We start from the raw sequence: 20,742 nt of genomic DNA, 5'->3' as shown, positions 1-20,742 counted from the left end.
GATGTTCCATTAATTTTTTTTTTTTTTTTTCAAAAAGATTCAAATTAGCTAGTTTTTCTCTTCATTTTTTTGGTTGGATTTTGAATTTTAAAGAGTCCAAATTTAATTTTCATTTTTTTCGTGTTTTCTCCTATTTTAAACCGTTCAATTAAGTGTTTTTTTTCATCATTTATTCTCTACAGAAAACCTTCCATAAAAGGAAAAAAAAAATTACAACGGAATGACAGACAGAAAATACCCTTTTTTTATCTATATAGATTTATTTATTAAAGGTAAATTGAGCAAAGTGGCTATTTCTGACAATTTATTTAAGTGTGTATCAAACTGGTAGCCCTTCGCATTAATCCGTACCCAAGAAGTAGCTCTTGGTTTCAAAAAAGGTTGGTGACCCCTGCTCTATTGTCACTCCCAAGTTGCAGAACTATTGCAACAACACGTCATCAGTAAGGTAAAACTCACCTGTCTCATGATGGTCTAATCCCAGCTCACGTTTCCTATTAGTGGTTGAACAATCCAACGCTTGGTGATTTCTACTTCACAATGATCACTTGTCACTCCTAAGTGAGTATCCACTCACAAGTTGGGATTTGCGAAAGCAGGAACTGGCACCGTAGCCGGCTAGCAGAGAAATCAACGGTACTCACTTTTTTAACCCACAAAGAACGAGAGCAAAATGTTGATTAAGTGGCAGATATATATTTGCAAAAATGTTTTTTAAAGAGAAACTAGATCTTGTGAGACGAGGTCGGCCGACTCCGGAAGCTAGCCAATCAACTGCTACTAACCACATTGTGAAGTATGCGGACGACACGACATTGGTGGGCCTCATCCGTGACAACAATGACATGGACTACAGGGAGGAGGTGAAACATCTGGTTGACTGGTACGGAACCAACAGCCTGGTCCTGAACCTCGACAAGACCAAGGAGATCATTGTCGACTTCAGGAAGCACCAGTCCAGCCACGCTCCACTCTACATCAACGGCACAGCAGTGGAGATGGTAAACAACACCAAGTTCCTGTGGGTGCAGATAACTGACAATATGACCTGCTCCCTACACACCAGAGCTTTTTGTAAAAGAGCTCAGCAGCACATGCATTTTTTGCCTCGGATGGAATTTACACAGCTTCCTCCCCCCATTCTCACCACATTCTACAGAGGCAATATAGAGAGCTTGCTGACCAACTGCATCTCTGTCTGGACTGGAGCCTGCAATGCCTCACACTGGAAGTCTCTGCAGAAAGAGTGGTGAGGATGGCAGAAAAGATCCTCAGGACTCCTCTTCCTCCCATCCAGGAGATCGCAAAAAGCCGCTGCCTGACTAGGGCTCAGAAAATCTGCAGGGACTCCTCAAAACCCCCATCAAGGACTGTTTTCACTGCTGGGCTAGAAAGAGGTTTCGCAGCCTCTGTAGCAGAGTTCTGTAACAGCTTCTTCCCTCAGGCTGTAAGACTCTTGAACACATCATAATAATCCCCTCAATTCCCCCAAAAATGGATTAACTGGCTGAATTATAAAGACAATATAACATACATCCATAAACGTGGATGCATATGCAAAAGTGCAAAATATTTATCCGTACAGTAATCTATTTATTTATATCTGCACCTTATTGCTCTTTTATCCTGCACTACAAAGAGCTAATGCAATGAAATTTTGGTCTTATCTGTATTGTAAAGTTCAAATTTGAATGACAATAAAAAGGAAGTCTAAGACTCACCTACGAAGCCAACTACGAGCGATACAACTGGCTTATACGGCATCGAATGGGTTCTACAAATTGTGAGTTCAAATATTGAATTTCTTTATTTTTCCACATTTAATATATTTTTTTACAATTATTTGAATTTCAATAGTACCACATATGATATGTTTTAATTGCTGATGCGGGTTTATGGATATTTAAATGCTCCCCAAAATAGCCCGTTTTGTACACTATTGAGGTGTTTCGATGTAAAGTAGCGAGCAAGTATGTTTCTGTATAGTATTTCTCCAGCCGTGCTCATGTGGTGACATCAATTATGGTAATTTGAGAGGTATTTATTAAAGTCGGACATCACTGAAGGCCGAGATGTGAAACGCTGCAACTATATATACAAATATATGACTTATATCTAATTACATTACAACTTATTTCCCCAAAACTTTGTTGGTGACTTTTTCTTGTAGCGTAAAAAGACAAAAAAAATATTTAATGCTCGTTACATTACAACATTTCCCTCTAATGTTACAGCTTTATTTTAACATACCACTTTTTCATAGTTCTTTTCTCTCGTGACATCATCACGAAACGTGATTACATTCCCATAACATTAAAACTTTACTTTTGTGACTTTTTTCTTACAATCATACCTCCCTATCAAAACAGTACTGTTATCTTCTAATGCTATAACTTTACTATAAATACTAAATATTTGACTAAAATCTCACAACATTGCAACTTTTTTCCCCCCGGAAATGTAGTTACTGACCTTTTTATTCTAAAAATAAAAGACAGAAAATAATGATGATCGCAATAGTGTAACATTTTTCTTCAAATATTACATTTCTGTTGATTTAAACTTTTTTGGGGGGGGTAATCCTATGACTAATTATAGAACTTTTTTGTTTTTGTTTCCTTTTTACATTAAGATTTCTCTCGTCACAATACAAATAACTTTGCAACAGTACTTTTACAGAAAAAAAAAGGGTTCAGAATATTGCGTAATATGATGTCAGGACTATTGTCATAGCAAGTTGCATTTATCGAAAATCTGTAAAACTAAATAAAATAGTACAAATGTCATTGCAACAATACAATATTACAACTTCATTCTTTTCAGATGATTTTTTGGAAAATCTTTTGACGGACCATACCACTTGTTTTCGTATTTTTCTTCTCATAACGTTCCAATTCTACGCCCATTTTTTTCCAAAACAATACCCTTTACATTTTAATGCTATGAATATGTGTAGTACACTGAATATATAACTTAAATCTTGTAATATTACAAAAAAAATGTTCACGGAAATATTATTTGTGAACTTTCCTTTGTACTGTATTGTACCTATGTGACAAATCAAGGGCAGCGGGCCAGATCCGGCCCACGAACGAATGATCGATGGCCCCTAGGATGATAAGTGATTAGAGTTAGAACCGGCCCGCAGGCCACAGTCGCCTGCTGCTGTTTTGCACGCACCAATACTCCATCAGTGTTGGCGCTAGGAATTTTAATAATGGGGTCCCAGGGACCGGGCTCCACGGTTGCAGAGGGGCTAGTGCGTCCGCCTCACAATACGAAAGTCCTGAGTAGTCCTGGGTTCAATCCCGGGCTCGGGATCTTTCTGTGTGGAGTTTGCATGTTCTCCCCATGAATGCGTGGTTTCCCTCCGGGTACTCCGGCTTCCTCCCACTTCCAAATACATGCACCTGGGGATAGGTTTATTGGCAAGACTAAATGGTCCCTAGTGGGTGAATGTGAGTGTGAATGTTGTCTGTCTATCGGTGTTGGCCCTGCGATGAGGTGGCGACTTGTCCAGGGTGTACGCCGCCTTCCGCCCGATTGTAGCTGAGATAGGCGAAAGGGAATAAGCGCTTGAAATGGATGGATGGATGGGTCCCAGGGACCCCATCAAGTCATAAAAATGGGGTCCCACAGTAATTTTTTTGTCGTGCCACTTTTTTGTAACGTTTTGAAAACAAATGATAAACGTATGCGTCATCCTGTTTTATTTTATAATCTATATTGTGTTTTTGGAAAAAGGTTGTTATAAACGCTACTTAGTTCGTTAAAAAAAATAATACAAAAGACAACACATTTCTATGCACATCAGAATCAGAATCAGACATACTTTATTAATCCCCGAGGGGAAATTTAAATTTTCAGCACAATCCCATTCAAGATCAGACAAACATTACAGGGAGACAGAACAGGATCGCTGACAGGTCTGCCAATTTCCGGCGCCCCTTACAAAAAAGGTGAGATACAGGTAAACAGGTGTTGGGGAATGGAGAAAATACATATCTATATATATATATATATATATATATATATATATATATATATATATATATATATATATATATATATATATATATATATATATATATAAATAATAATGTATTCAATTATAAACATTCATTTACTTTCTTATTTCCTTCATGGATCTGAACGAGACCACTGCCCGTATTTTGTTTACTATATTTTTATTGTAACATTTTCAGAATGTGTTTGTTCTATTTTTGGCCAAAGTAAGACAAAGAAAACAATCTGAAGTTGTCTTTATTTCTTTTTAGTTTTAATGCCATGAACAGAGTTTTCCTTTCCTGAGCTAAAATGAGTTTGACACCCCTGGCATAGTGTGATGTCTTTAAAAAAAAAAAAAGATAAGAAAAGAAAAAATATTTTTAAATACTAGATTTACCATTTTTGTTCTCAAACTGGGTAACACAAGGCATATTGACAGAGCTTAACCCATTGTTACTATAACAATCTACAAGATTAATATAGGTTGCCTCTCTCTCTTCCCTTTCATCTTTCGGTATTCCTTTTTTTTTTAAATTTCATTTATTTTATTTTATTTTTATAATCTTTCTAGCTATCATTATGTATACGTATTGTTGTATTTGAACAACTATATTGTTGATAATAGAGGTAAACTATTGGTTTTGTTCATGATCAATAGCGCGTTTTCTATTGGTATTTGTATTGCTCCAGTTGTAATGTAAAATGCTCATTGTCATTACTATATTATTTATTTATTTCGCTAACTCCTTATTTGCTATCACTTTTACGATCATATTTGTACATATTATGTATGTGCTGGTGTTGTTCTATTGTTGTTGTTGTTATTGTTGTATTTGCCGTTGTTGTTTTTGTCTCTCTGTCTAATCCCCCTCTTATCCCCACAATTTCCCCCTCTGTCTTCCTTTTTTTCTCTTTCTATCCCCTCCTGCTCCGGCCCGGCTGCACCAAATGATAATATAAATACATTTAATAAAGTCAAATTCAAATAAGGCAACAAGAGAAGTATCCTACACTTCTCTTTTGTAAAGTAAATCTGAACAGCCGATATGGGCATCTACATCAACTATATGATTTGCCTGAGAAGCTGGACAGGACAAAAAAAAATAAAAATAATAATAATTTTGCTCTTATTTTCCCCACTTTGCTATTATGACAAAACACAATTTTCTCATAGCATTGCAATTTTTTTTTCTCAAAACAAAACCCATTTTAACTGAATCTTTTTTTTCCAATTTTTACCATTTTTTATCAGCATGTTTTTTTTGTTTTGTTTATTTACAACATGACCATCATTCCTAGGGCTACAATACTATTTTGTAGAAAAATGGACGTGTGTGAGGGGAGAATAAAAGAGCCAACAAGCACTTTGAGTTTTGGAGGAGTGATGTTTAATGGGACTGAAATTGTCTTAGTGGGAGGTTAAATATTTAATGCGATTAGGGGACACAAAAAGGACAAGCACTCCTACTCTCACAAAAAAAAAAAAGGAAATTCTACTTTAAATATATGGCAGAGAAAAAAAAACATTTTTTTTTTGTTTAGTTTTTTTACAAATGGCAATTGCTTGTGACAAATGACAGCTTTTTATTCAAGGTTGTCCGAAGGGCTAACATATTTTTTCATTGCTTCAGACAAAGATTGATTTTGTTCTTTTATTTTAGATGAGGAAATTCTCCTTTTGTTGTATCATGTGGACAATGTCTCTGGTTATTCTTTAGAGGCAAAAGTGACCTCAGTCTGACTCATTGGCTTGCGTCCATTCATACACCACCTCTCCTACCCTCCCCTTAGGGCTGTACAACATGCACAACTAACACGCACACACACACACACACACATGCACGCACGCACACACACACAAACACACACACACAATAGCAAAGAGGCGAGGTACTATGGTTGTGATGAAGAAGAGGACATGACCTTACTGGCCAACATGTTAGCGATTAGGGGACACGGGGGTGAGGGGGAGGTTGGCATCGAGCTAATGTCACAGTGTACTAGTTGTGGAAGAAGCCAAACGCTTTCCTATGTAGATGCTGGAAAAGAGAGAAAAGAAAAAAAAAAACTATTAATAAAATTCGTGCCGAACCTCTCTCCTTTAGAAAACAGAGTGTAAAAAAACTTGCTGAGCGCTTGTATCCGAGTAGAACGGAGGAAGTTCTGCATTGTCTCACCATTGGTGTTGCAGCGTTACAACCCGTGTTTGTATTGTTCGGTAATTGCAGAACATTTTTGTCACAATTATACCATTTCGGTTACGGTGCGCCCAATATTCGGCATGGCGGCTGCAAATTAACCTACCATGTGGCACAAAACAAAATTCACCACTTGTAGCACACTGGTTCCAGGGTCACGACAGTGTGACGTGTCGTGCTGTTAAAAAAAACAAAAAACGCTGTCTAACGCACTTGATAAATAACACATTGGTTTCTGCATGCAAAACTACTAGGGGGGTGGGAAAAAATCGATTCGAATACGAATCGAATCATTTACGTTGTGCGATTCAGAATCGATTCTCATTTTTATTTTTTTTTGTTTTTTATTTTATTTATTTATTTATTTTTTAATCAATCCAACAAACCACTACACAGCAATACCATAACAAAGCAATCCAATTCCAAAACCAAACCTGACCCAGCAACACTCAGAACTGCAATAAACAGAGCAATTGAGAAGAGACACAAACACGACACAGAACAAACCAAAAGTAGTGAAACAAAAATGAATATTATCAACAGTATCAATATTAGTTATGATTTCAGCATAGCAGTGATTAAAAATCCCTCATTGACATTATCATTAGACATTTATAAAAATAAAAATAAAGTGTCACAGTGGCTTACACTTGCATCGCATCTCATAAGCTTGACAACACACTGTGTCCAATGTTTTCACAAAGATAAAATAAGTCATATTTTTGGTTCGTTTAATAGTTCAAACAAATTTACATTATTGCAATCAGTTGATAAAACATTGTCCTTTACAATTATAAAAGCTTTTTTTATTTTTTTTAAATCTACTACTCTGCTAGCATGTCAGCAGACTGGGGTAGATCCTGCTGAAATCCTATGTATTGAATGAATACAGAATCGTTTTGAATTGGAAAAATATTGTTTTTGAATCCAGAATCGAATCGAATCGAAAAAATCGATGTATTATCGAATCGTGACCCCAAGAATCGATATTGAATCGAATCGTGGGACACCCAAAGATTCACAGCCCTAAAAACTACTATATAAAAATATATTTATGTTAATATTTTGGGGTGTCTGATTGGGTTCACTTTATTGCTTTTATCACAGGTCCAACTCAGGGTCGTCACTTCATTTTATTTGGCCCGCTACGTCATTCAGTATAGTATTTTATGTAGTCAGCCACATCATTTAAAGTGGCTCTAAAAAGGGGGTCTCAAACTTACTTTACCTGGGGGCCACTGGATGCAGAGTCTGGGTAAGGTTGGGCCGCAAGAAAAGATTTCTTAAAAAAAAATGTTTGCATACTCCTCAGCATGTCTAGTTGTATAATTACTTTTCAAATTGTGCAAATAAGACACGTCGGGGTGCCGCTGTGCTCAATAAAGAAATATTGCATCGCCCACTTTTCCTGAAATTGTCTTTGCACATCACAAACCCTTTTCTTCACTGCAGGCTTTGAAAAAAGATATGTTTGGGATTGTGGGATACATTTGTATTTAGCCGACGCATGGAGAATAATGTTATATCCGCAATGTGTGTTGTTCCGCTTTTCCTCCCTACAGCAACACGGCGGTCGGTGGATAATAGCCGGGAAAGCACCGGGATAGCGAGCGCAAACAAGTGACGGCTCCCGGAATGTTATCCGGCGTCATATAGTACACTATATACACACTTATATGTAGTGTTCATCGAGTGAGGCAATGTAAATTAAACAATTAAAAAAAACTAATAACGGTTTGAATTGGTCCAGGTTATCGGGGACTGTTATTACTGACGGACAGGTGTCGCGGTGTGACTGCAGCCAGGCACGTAAGAAAAGCCTCGTCTCCATGGCAACGTTTCTGTCGCTTTCACTCATTTGCCGCTTTTCCACTAACGCAGAGGTAGGCAACCCAGAACGTTGAAAGAGCCCTTTTGGACCCAAATAACAAAAATTGTCTCTGTCTGGAGCCAACACGGGGGGTGCTCGCCGTGGAGTTTACAGTTACGGTAGCACAACGGTCTAACATCATGACTAACGCGTTACACGTCCGATTAGCCCAGCGACTCTCTGGGGTCCAGTGCCCCACAGTCTTGTATTGTCGCTCGGTTCTTTGGCGGAGTGCTTCGGAAGCTACTGACTCACTCGTCTCACCGGGGGAGGGAGGGAGAGAGAGAGAGAGAGCAGGCGGGCGAGCGAGGGAAGAAGAGCGCGTGCGGGTCTAGTGGAAAAGCGGCAAAACGTTTCTCTGCTTGCATCACAAAAGTGAGCCATATACCACACCGTGATTGGTAGATTCCTTCAGCTCCACGCACAATGCTGTCAAGCGACATTCATATAAAACTTGCGGGCCACACTAGCATTAAACTTTCATATTTGCAAAATGACGTCTCGCGGGCCGCAATTGGCCCGCGAGCCGCATGTTTGAGTCCCCTGCTCTAAAACAAGGGTGTCAAAATGTAAAGTTTAAAATTTAAATTCTATGTATAACAGGTTTTTTCCGGCCCGTGGGATGAGTTTGCTAAGTATTAAAAGTTACCTAAAATTTTTGGATGAAAGAAACAGCTAAATGTGTCCTCTAGATGTCGCAATAGCAATTCTTTGTATCTTTGTAGATGATGCTACTTATGTACAACATAAACCACATGTTAGTACATCAGTCGAGGAAAATTATCACATTCCACAAATAACATACTGTAATCGGATTTTGATATATTTTTTTTCATCTTGATAGATTAAAAATTAACACTAATGAGTAGACTGGTGAACATTATCACATAATTTATTCAGAAAATATAAATAACTTCAAATGAAGATAGAATTCTATTAACTGCAACATGTAAGTGTAGAAAAAAAACCAACGGCATTATGATTTGTACAATTTTTGAATGTGCTTGTTCTATTTGTAAACAAAACAATCTGAAATTGTCTTCATTTTTAAGTTATCATGCCGTGATTTTACCAGTCTGGCCCACTTGGGAGTAGATCTTTCTCCATGTGGCCCCCGATATAAAATGAGTTTGACACCCCTGCTCTAAAACTAAGGTCCACTGTTAGGAAAAGGACATACCACTTTGTACCTCAAGGTGTGACAGTGAGTCGGTTTACCCCAAAGGAAGCCCCACTTGTGTCGCTACATCAGATTTAATTTTTTTTTCCCAATGTGTACAAGATTTTTGCTTTCTTTTCTAGCATAACATAACTATTTGACAAAAGGCGTGTATCCACAATTATGTTTTACTTGTCCCAAAATGGAAGACCAGAATTTTTTAACATTTTATAAAAACGGTTAAAAAATTTAAAAAGGAATGTTTTTCCTTGGATAGTGATGAAATGTTTATGTATTTGTTTGTGAAAGAAAATGGTGAAAATACGTAACAATTGTGTTTTTTCTTGCAAATACTCCAAATGGTGGCGCTGTTATTAAAGCCCGTAAATCGGATTGACTTGAAAATTCTCACACAGTTCAACCTCTTTCTGCAGTACTTGGAGAGCCAAGTGTTTTATGGGGTGGTATATTGTTAAAATTTTTTTGGGGAAAACCACTGCTCTAATGCTTATTATTCTACAAATCCCCAAACCAGTGAAGTTGGCACATTCTGTAAATGGTAAATAAAAACAGAATACAATGATTTGAAAATCCTTTTCAACTTATATTCAATTAAATAGACTGCAAAAACAAGACATTTAACGTTAGAACTGGAAAACTTTGTTATTTTTTGCAAATATTAGCTCATTTGTAATTTGATGCCTGCAACATGTTTCAAAAAAGCTGACACAGGTGGCAAAAAAGACTGAGAAAGTTGAAGAATGCTCATCAAACACTTATTTGGAACATACCACAGGGGAACAGGCTAATTGGGAACAGGTGGGTGCCATGACTGGGTATAAAAGCAGCTTCCATGAAATGCTCAGTCATTCACAAACAACGATAGGGCGAGGGTCACCACTTTGTCAACAAATTTGTGAGCAGGTTAAGAACAACGTTTCTCAACAAGCTATTGCAAGGAATTTAGGGATTTCATTATCTACGGTCCATAATACCATCAAAAGATTCAGAGAATCTGCAGAAATCCCTGCATCTAACGGCGACATCAGTGTGTAAAAGATATCACCACATGAGCTCGGGAACACTTCAGAAAACCACTGTCAGTAACTACAGTTTGTCGCTACATCTGTTAAAAACTACTATGCAAAGCAGAAGCCATTTATCAACAACACCCAGAAACGGTGCCAGCTTCGCTGGGCCAGAGCTCATCTAACATGGATTAATGGAAAGTTGAAAACTATTCTGTGGTCTGATGAGTTCACATTTCAAATTGTTTTTGGAAACTGTGGACGTCGTGTCCTCCGGACCAAAGAGGAAAAGAATCATCCAGATTGTTATAGGCGCAAAGTTCAAAAGCCAGCATCTGTGATGGTATGGGGGTGTATTAGTGCCCAAGGCATGGGCAATTTGCACATCTGTGAAGGCACCTGAAAGGTACATACAAGTTTTGGAGCAACATATGTTGCCATCCTAGCAATGTTATCATGGACGCCCCTGCTTATTTCAGCGTGGCTTCATAGTAAAAGAGTGTGGGTACTAGACTGGCCTGCCTGTAGTCCAGACCTGTCCCGCATTGAAAATTATTTTGCGCATTATGAAGCGTAAAATACCACAACGGAGACCCCGGACTGTTGAACAACTTAAGCTGTACATCAAGCAAGGATGGGAAATAATTCCACCTGAAAAGCTTCAAAAATTGGTCTCCTCAGTTCTGAAATCTTAACTGAGTGTTGTAAAAAGGAAAGACCATGTAACACAGTGGTAAAAATGCTTGTTTGCAATGTGTTGCTGCCACTAAATTCCAAGTTAATTATTATTTGCAAAAAAAAAAAAATAAGTTTCTCTGTTCGAACATTATATATCTTGTCTTTGCAGTCTGTTCAATTGAATACAGGTTGAAAAGGATCTGCAAATCATTGTATTCTGTTTTTATTTACCATTTAAACAATGTGCCAATTTCACTTGTATTATGTTTCGTAAATCTGTATGTCTATAGGTCAACAACATTCGTTATGAAACTAGCAAACAAATGAATGTGTGTGCCTTTGTCGTACCCGATGCCGAGCGTGAGGAGATGGGAAGCCAGCAGCGAAGGAACGAGGATGAGGAGCACGTCCGATGAAAAGATCCCCCTCTTCATCACTTCCGTCTTTCGGACGCTGAGAGAGCTCGGCTGCTTCGGGTGCTGAAACACGAACTCTCTACACGGGCGAAGGAGGGAACATGACTTCAGGCGAACAGAAGCTAACTTGTCCTGTGATACCACTTTGAACCACCGGAGGCAGAAGTGAGTCACTATGAAGTTAGGGCGTTTAGAAATAGTAACGTATTGTTTTGGAAAACAACACAGGTGTGATGTTGTGGGGGATTAACTAAATTAAAGAACATCTGCAACATTGGACACATTACAATAAATAGCAACAATATGGCAAATATATATTGCTGATATATAATAACCACAACATTGATATTTAAAGAACAAAAAAAATATATGTTATTTTTTTTTTTTTTAATTCTAGTATTGTAACATTTAAGTTGCACTTCAAACCTTTCGAATCAATAATCGTTTCCTCAGAGATTGGCAAATATTGACATACATTATAAAATATTGATTTTTTCCATTGTACACATTATTGACAAATCACTGTATCATCATAATAATAATAATAATAATAATGGATTAGATTTATATCGCGCTTTTCTATTGTTAGATACTCAAAGCGCTCACAGAGAAGTGGGAACCCATAATTCATTCATCATTCATTCACCAGTGTGAGCGGCACCGGGGGCAAGGGTGAAGTTTCCTGCGCAAGGACACAACGGCAGTGATTTGGATGTCAATAGCTAAGGAGCGAACCCTCAGGTTTCTGGCATGGCTGCTCTACCCACTACGCCATGCCGCCCCATAAATAGTATCACCTGTGGGTGCAAATTATAAATAACAATATAAAATAAAATAAAATGAGTGACATCCATTAGTATCAAAGTGTGGATGAATGAATCAATAAACAACAATATACATAACAAAATAAATATTATAAAATGTTATAATATACAGTTTGTATATATATATATATATATATATATATATATATATATAAAAATCTCCTGATGATTGAGGGAACCCCTCATGAAACAGTTCTGTAGAGATGACGTAGTCTTGTGATTTTTCCCACACCTACATATATATATACATATATATATATATATATATATACATTACAAGCAAAAAGCTTAGACACACCTTCTCATTTAAATGCGTTTTCTTTATTTTCATGACTTATTTACATTGTACATTGTCACTGATGGCATCAAAACTATGACACCAAGTGAAAACAATTTTAGGTGACTATCTCTTGAAGCTCATCAAGAGAATGCCAAGCGTGTGCAAAGCAGTAATCGGAGCAATGGATGGCTATTTTGAAGAAACTTGAACACAAAACATGTTTTCAGTTATTTCAACTTTTTGCTCCACATGTGTTCAGTCATAGTTTTGATGCCTTCAGTGAAAATCTACAATGTAAATAGTCATGGAAATAATGAAAAATGAAAGAATGAGAATGTGTGTCCAAACTACTGTTGTCCCAATACCCATATTTTGGTACTTGTAGCGGTACCACAATAATTTCTATACTTCTCTGAATAAAGGGGACCACAAAAAACTGCAGTATTGGCTTTTTTGGTAAGACTTTAGTATGGGAAACATATTCACCATTAAATAGTTTCTTAATAACATGCAAATTAGTAAAATATAGGCTCTTTTAGTTAGTCATTATTAAGTACTTATTAATGACATATTCTGCATATTAATGCATTAATATGCATGTATGCTAAATATCTTATTATACAACCAGTAAATATTCACCATTTCTAACCTTAACCCTAACCCTAACCCTAACCCTATTGGAAACATATTCACCATTAAATAGTTGCTTATTAACAGGCACATTAATTACATATTGGCTCTTAATCAGTCATTATTAAGTATTTATTAATGTGTTATTCTGCATATTAATGCTTTATTCTGCATATATGTGATATATGTTATTATACAACCAGTAAAAATTCACCATTACTAACCCTCGAAACCTAAACCTAACCCTAACCTTAACCGTAGCCATACAACTCTAAATTAAGTCTTTGTAATTTAGAATATGTTCCCCATACTAAAGTGTTACCGCTTTATTTAAAAAAAAAAAATCTTACGGTACATTGAACATGTGTTTCTTATTGACAGTTTGTCCTTAAATAAAATAGTGAACATACAAGACAACTTGTCTTTTATTACTAAGTAAGCAAACAAAGGCTCCTAATTTAGCTGCTGACATATGCTGTAAAATATTGTGTCATTTATCTACCTATTATTTTGTCAAAATTATTTAGGAGAAGTGGTAGAAAACAAATTATTAATCAACTTACACATTTACGGCCCAATACTTTTCAGCGGCGGTATAGTACCGAATATGATTCATTAGTATCGCAGTATTAAAGTAATACCGGTATACTGTACAACACACGTCCATGCTTTATACTATATATATATATATATATATATATATATATATATATATATATATATATATATATATATATATATACATATATATATATATATATATATATATATATATATACACACATATATACATATACACATATATATAGACATATACATATGTATGTATAAATATTTATGCACATATACTGTATATACACATATACATATATATATATATATATATACACACACACACACATATATATATACACGTATAGATACACACGTATACACACACACACACACATACATATATACATATACACGTATAGATACACACGTATACACACACACACACATACATATATATATAAAAAATGCATTTATGATAATTGATTTTACAGATGTTTTTCTTACTTTGGTGGCATATTTTCGGGCCTGCTGGACCAGTCCCACACCCAATCAGTGTCTCTCCTGTCACCCTCCTCCTGTTTTGTATCACGATCACATCAGATTCCAAAAAAGGAAATATTTGTTCGTTATAACACATATATATTTTTTCTCTAACCATTATGAATCACTCCTATATCATTATTTTCACCAGCCGTGTACCTGTATGGTGATACAGTCACTGTCGGGGTCACTGGGGGGCCTGGGGGAACCAGCCGTCTGCGGGGTCACGACCTGCGGGGGACTGCAGACAGGGAACAGACACTTTTGAATTCCTTTCAGCAGACTCCCACTTCTGTTCAAACTATCAGCGGTACAGCCAATGGGAGCGACGCGTTGTTAGAAAAAAATCCAAAATGAAAAACAAAACCCTCACCTGTCTCGATTCCTCTCACATTCCAGCTGCGCCTCCAGGAGGATCCTCTCTAGCTCCCCCTGCAGGGCAGAGGAGATGCTATCCTGCGGCCCTGATTGACTCTCCCTGCGGCTAACGGCTGCGATCAGCTCCTCCAGTTCCACCCAGGAGCCTCCACAGGGAAAATTAGACTATTTTTAAAGGCACATTACAAAAACACACATTTGAGCAAAGCTCCTCCACTCACTGTTTCACTGTTTCAAGAGGATAAATATACAAAAATGAAATGAATGTCGTGACACTTTTATCATGTTACGATATTTACGTAAAGTTCTCATATTACAAATGGAGTTCTCTTTTATCATGGATTTAATTTAATTGTAAAAATAGTTAAAGAAACAGTCATACACTTATGAGAAAATAGTAGGATTACATTGTATTTAATTGTGAATATATTCAAGAAGCAGTATTAAAACATTTTACCATGAACAAAGTAGGGTTGTACAGTATACCAATATAGAACCGCGATACTAATGAATCATATTCGGTACTATACCGCCTCTAAAGAGTACCGGTCTCCCACCCCCCCATCGTCGTCACGTTGTGTCGTTGTTGGTTTTATGAGCAGAGGAGCATGTTCGGCAGCGCACAATCACGGAGTACTTACAAGCAGACACAGTGTGTAGACAGAAAAGGGAGAATGGACGCATTTTGGCTTAAAAACTAATGATAAAGGTGAAGTTATAACACTGAAACGTCCTCAGGAAGAGGTGCTTTACGAAAAGCTTAGCTAGATAGAAGTAGCAATGTTTTAGCTACTTCTAAATCACTAATCCTCACCTCCATGGCGACAAATAAAGTGAGTTTCTTACAAGTATCATCCCTGCAGGACGAGGAATAGCTAAACATGCTTCACTACACACCGTAGCTCACCGGCTTCAGAATGTTAGCAAACGCCATTGGTGGATCTACACCTAACATCCACTGTAATGATGCCAAGTACAGGAGCGTATCTTGTCGACACTACTATGATTACATAATTTTTATTTATTTTTAAAAATTTGTATTATGTTTATAAACTCGGGAAATATGTCCCTGGACACTTTGAATATGACCAATGTATGATCCTGCAATGACTGATACCTAAATGTCTGGTATCATCCAAAACTAATGTAAAGTATCCAAACAGAAGAATAAGTGATTATTACATTTGAACAGAAATGCAGATAAAACATGTTAAAAGAGAAAATAACCAGATATTAACAGTAAATAAACATGTAGATTAATAATATTTTTTTTACAGCTTGTCCTTTTTAATTTTGATGAAATAATATAATGATAAATGACACAAAATGTTACTGCATATGTCAGCAGACTAATTAGGAGCCTTTGTTTGTTTGCTTACTAATAAAAGAAAAGTTGTTTTGTATGTTCACTATTTTATTTAAGGACAAAATTGCAATAAGTAACATATGTTTAATGAATCGTAAGATTTTTTTCTTTAAAATAAAGCCTACAATGCAATTTTTTGTGGTCTCTCTTATTTAGAAAAGTATCGAAAAGTATCGAAAAGTATCAAAACGTATCGAAAATTAACGAAATACATATGGGTACCAGTACCGGTATCAAAATATTGGTATCGGGGCAACACTAGAACAAAGTAATGCAATATTATTTTTAATATTGGGTAATAAAATGTGTACTATTGTTGTAATATTATCTACATTTACTGCAATATCTTTATGAGAACACAATTGTATGAATATAAATTACAAGAATGTCATTTATTTGAATGAAAATGTCAAGATTCCCGCACAATAATGTTAATTATTTATTTGAATTAGGACAATGAAATATACCAGATTCAGGACAATAGCTCATTTTCATCTGTTGTCCTAATGTTATGACATTAGTTTTACAATTTTTTAACTTGCTTCTCCTAATATTACAGTTATTAAGTCTTACAAAATCACAACTGTATTCTCACTCTATTGCAACTGTCTACATAAAAATAGTTATGCTTGTATGCTTGACAATGCACTTAAAGGTTACTGTGATCTTTTTTTCTTAGTGTGCAATACAGGTGTTAAAATAGTTTTTTTTTTGTTTTATTTTTATCTATACATAATGCAATCGTTAGTGCGTGAGGTATTTATTACTGATTCTTAGTTTTTTACACCATACTAAATAATAGTCGTCACGTCGTGTCATTGCTGGTTTACGAGCAGAGAAGCATGTTCAGCAGCGCACAATCACGGAGTACTGACAAGCAGACACAGTGTGTAGACAGAAAAGGCAGAAAAACTAAATATAAAGGTGAAGTTATAACACTTAAACGCCCTCAGGAAGAGCTGCTTGATTAATACATGGCTACCTGGCTAGCGGCTAAAGTCCAGCTACCGTCGGCAGTGTTATTGCTACTTCTAAATCACTAATCCTCACCTACATGGCGACAAAGAAAATAAGTTTCTTACACCGTAGCTCACCTGCGTCACAATGTAAACAAACGCCATTGTTGGATCTACACCTAACATTCACTGTAATGATACCAAGTACAGGAGCATATCTGGTCGATACCACTATGAAAACATCAATATTTTTTAGCATCACAAAAATCTTTTGTTTGAAAAAAATTTATACTATGTTTATGAACTCAGGAAATATGTCCCTGGACACATGAGGACTTTGAATATGACCAATGTAGTAATTTAGAATCTGATACCTACTTGGTATCAGATTGATACCCAAATTTGTAGTATTATCTACAACTAATGTAGATAGAACATGTTAAAAGAGAAAATAAGCAGATATTAACAGTAAATGAACAAGTAGATTAATTAATAATTTTCTACCACTTGTCCTTAATAATGTTGACAAAATAATAGGTAGATAAATGACACAATATGTTACTGCATATGTCAGCAGTCTAAATTAGGAGTCTTTGTTTGTTTACTTACTACTAAAAGACAAGTTTTCTTGTATGTTCACTATTTTATTTAGGGATAAACTTGCAATAAGAAACATATGTTTAATGTACCGTAAGATTTGTTTGTTAGAATAAATCCGATAATGCAATTTTCTGTGGTGCCCTTTATTTAGAAAAGTATCAAAAAAGCACCCATAAGAATCGAAATACATTTTGGTACCGGTATCAAAATATTAGTATCGAGACAACACTAACATGAACACAAACAAAAGTACCAAAAACTGTTAAAGTTGATTACTGGTATCGTATTGGGTTAAAATGTGAAAGGTACCCTGTCATGACCTGTTTAGTGTTGTGTTCTGGTCTCAATGCTCCTTCCCTCTTTGTTTGCCTTTTCTTGTTGGAAGGTTCACAAACCAGACTCTTGTTATTGATTAGTGTCCCTACCGGCTGCCCACAGTAATTACAACTTTTTATATGCCCGTCTCGCCACTCATCCTGCGTGGGTTAAATGTTTGCCACTTGCGACAGTTATGTGGTCCAGTCATTGCTACTGCTAGCTATCATGTTAGCGTCACGCTACTACCTATGTTCTTGTTAGTTTTTGTCACGCCTGCTTTCGCCTTGAGCTACGTACGCTTTGCAGTGACGCTCTGTTCTTGTATTTTCGCCGTGTTATTGGATTATAAAAATCTTACCTGCATCCTGCCTGTACTTTTGAGACCTGCGCGTGACAGTACCCCTCGCTAACCGTATTATTAGGAAATATTAAAGCTTCATTGTAATATTTACTCAGGAAATGACCCCATCAAAATATGCTGCTTTATTCTCAATATAACAACGTTGTATATACAGTACATACTTGCCAAAACCTACCGATTTTCCCGGCAGACTCACGAATTTCAGTGTCTCCCACGAAAAACTCCTGGGGCAACCATTCTCCCGAATTTTTCCCGAGTTCCACCTGGACAACAATATTGGGGGCATGCCTTAAAGGCACTGCCTTTAGCTTCCTCTCTCATCTGAAAAGGAGACTACGATATATGTCTCCGTTATCCGTAGGTTTATCTATAACCCATTAAATAGGCAGGCACAGAACTATTTCTCAGCGTGTGTTTATTCCAAGCCGGCACGTAAATACACTGACACACAACATCCGGATTCCCATCATGCATTGCTTCAAAACTACAGCCAGTAATAATGTCCAAAACATAACAGAGACGAAGCAGAAGAACGAAGAAGAGACATGGCGACGACGAGAAATAATTTGATAGATTGATTGATACTTTTATTAGTAGATTGCACTGTTCAGTATATATTCCGTTCAATTGACCACTAAATGATAACACCCGAGCCCTGTGATGAGGTGGCGACTTGTCCAGGGTGTACACTGCCTTCCGCCCGATTGTAGCTGAGATAGGCACCAGCGCCCCCTGCAACCCCAAAGGGAATACGCGGTAGGAAAAATGGATGGATGGATGGTAACACCCGAATAAGTTTTTCAACTTGTTTAAGTCGGGGTCCACGTTAATCAATTCATGGTAAAAGAAGAAGAAGCACGCGCTCAAGTTCCAAAATGATTGTAAAAAAGATAATTTCAGTTCATCCAGGACAGCTCAAAGGGGAAGGGGTATGCTGTCTGCAAATTTTGTAGATCGGTGGCCGAACGGATACACTCATTCATGAACGGATTATATATATATATATATATATATATATATATATATATATATATATATATATATATATATATATACATAACCACAATCCCCCCCCCCACCCCCCACCCCCCAACCATCTCCCGAATCTGGAGGTCTCAAGGTTGGCAAGTATGTGTATATAACATTTTTTGTTGCTGTTTTTTTTTTATTCTGCAAGGAGTATACCACAGTAGTGTACATGCTGACTGAGAACTATCAATGAATTCAGGCACACTGCATGCATGAATGAATGAATGAATGGACACAAAAGGTTCATTGAGTTCAAGAGCTGCCAAAGGTTTACATACACACACACACATACTGCACACACATGCGCACGCACACACACGCACTTGCACACACATGCAAGCGGTGTGCATGCTTGTGCACAGATAAACAGTAAGCGGGGCTGACAGCATGCATGCTTACGTAAGATCTTATTTCTGTTAGAGATTAGCCATTCACCCTCTCACGTCGTCCTCTTGTTTCCGCATCACCCACCCATCACCATCTGATGTATTTAATCTCCCACTGTATAAACACTCTTATATATAATGTTGTGCGTGGGTGGAGGGGGGGGGGTGGGGGGGGGGGGGTCATGACTGAGCATGGAGAGGCGTGGAAGGAGGGGAATCTGTGCCATTGCCCTAGTTTTTTGGGGGTTTTTTGGGTCACGACAGAGAAGATTTATGACATAACCACTTTGCTGATCCATCCGCCGCCATTCTTCTGCAGCATTGAATCAGTTCCCATGGTGCAATGCTGTTTTTGTTGTGTCGGGGGTGGTGCGCCATCACCCTTACATAACAGGGGCTTAAAACCCAAAACACGGCCCCCTCGCGGGATAATAACTGGCTGGCGGCCTCCTGGTTTTGGACGCTCACCCGCAACTCTCCATGTGCGAGCAAGCTATAAGCGTCAGGAAATCTTTGCCACCTAATTGGCTTAGAGAGATACACGCAGGTGAGTCAGGCAAGTCGTTTACACAATGACAGTGTCAGTGACAAAGTGAAACAATAACACAAATAAGTGTGCACTTGTGATTTGGCGGCGTCGATTGTGTAGGCTCAATGATGGGGTCATGGCATCTTCTGTCTGCTTATTATACAGCTAGAAAAGACATTGAAGCACACAAAATGTGCACGCAGGGTCAATGAATAATAATCAAAAGACATCACTCACCATAGAGGCCGTCCTCTGGCGTGTGCGAGCCGGACATCCTGGCCGAGGTCGTGGAGGCTTGCAGGAGAGGAGTAACAGGTGCAAATGTTCTCAGGAGGCTCTCCCTCGGTCACTCGCCCGTTTGTGGTGGAAACCTAAAAATACAAATAAAGAAATAAAGTGTCGCCTCACTAATCCATGCTGCACCCCCGCCGCTCCCTCCTCCCCGTCCCTCTTCCCTCCCCTCTGGCCACGTGTCTGCGAGGGTGGAAGTAAACAAAACAAGCCTGGATATCAGCTGTGCTAAAATAAAATGTAAACAATAGTTGTGATTAATTATTTTTTTTTTAATGAGTGATTAACCCTTTAGTACATTGGGGACTTGGGTGTCCTTACAGAGGGATTTCTGCTCTATTT

At 37.4% G+C, this 20,742-nt stretch overlaps 1 protein-coding gene across 1 annotated transcript; it reads right to left on the bottom strand.

Moving 5' to 3' along the window:
- Nucleotides 1-4,920: 4,920 nt before the first annotated feature.
- zgc:73226 (uncharacterized protein LOC402792 homolog) lies at nucleotides 4,921-20,535 on the bottom strand. The gene is made up of 6 exons (XM_061876631.1): nucleotides 20,347-20,535; nucleotides 14,560-14,710; nucleotides 14,346-14,427; nucleotides 14,151-14,221; nucleotides 11,290-11,436; nucleotides 4,921-6,047 (listed from the first exon to the last, which is right to left on the bottom strand). The coding sequence occupies exons 1-6, from the start codon at nucleotides 20,381-20,383 to the stop codon at nucleotides 5,999-6,001; spliced, it is 537 nt and encodes a 178-aa protein (XP_061732615.1). The 5' UTR covers nucleotides 20,384-20,535; the 3' UTR covers nucleotides 4,921-5,998.
- Nucleotides 20,536-20,742: the final 207 nt, after the last annotated feature.

Source organism: Nerophis ophidion, linkage group LG17 (genome assembly GCF_033978795.1).
Source record: "Nerophis ophidion isolate RoL-2023_Sa linkage group LG17, RoL_Noph_v1.0, whole genome shotgun sequence".
NCBI classification, from domain to species: Eukaryota; Metazoa; Chordata; class Actinopteri; order Syngnathiformes; family Syngnathidae; genus Nerophis; species Nerophis ophidion.
The sequence above is the reverse complement of the archived record's forward strand: the minus strand, read 5'-3'. Positions and strand labels throughout refer to the sequence as shown.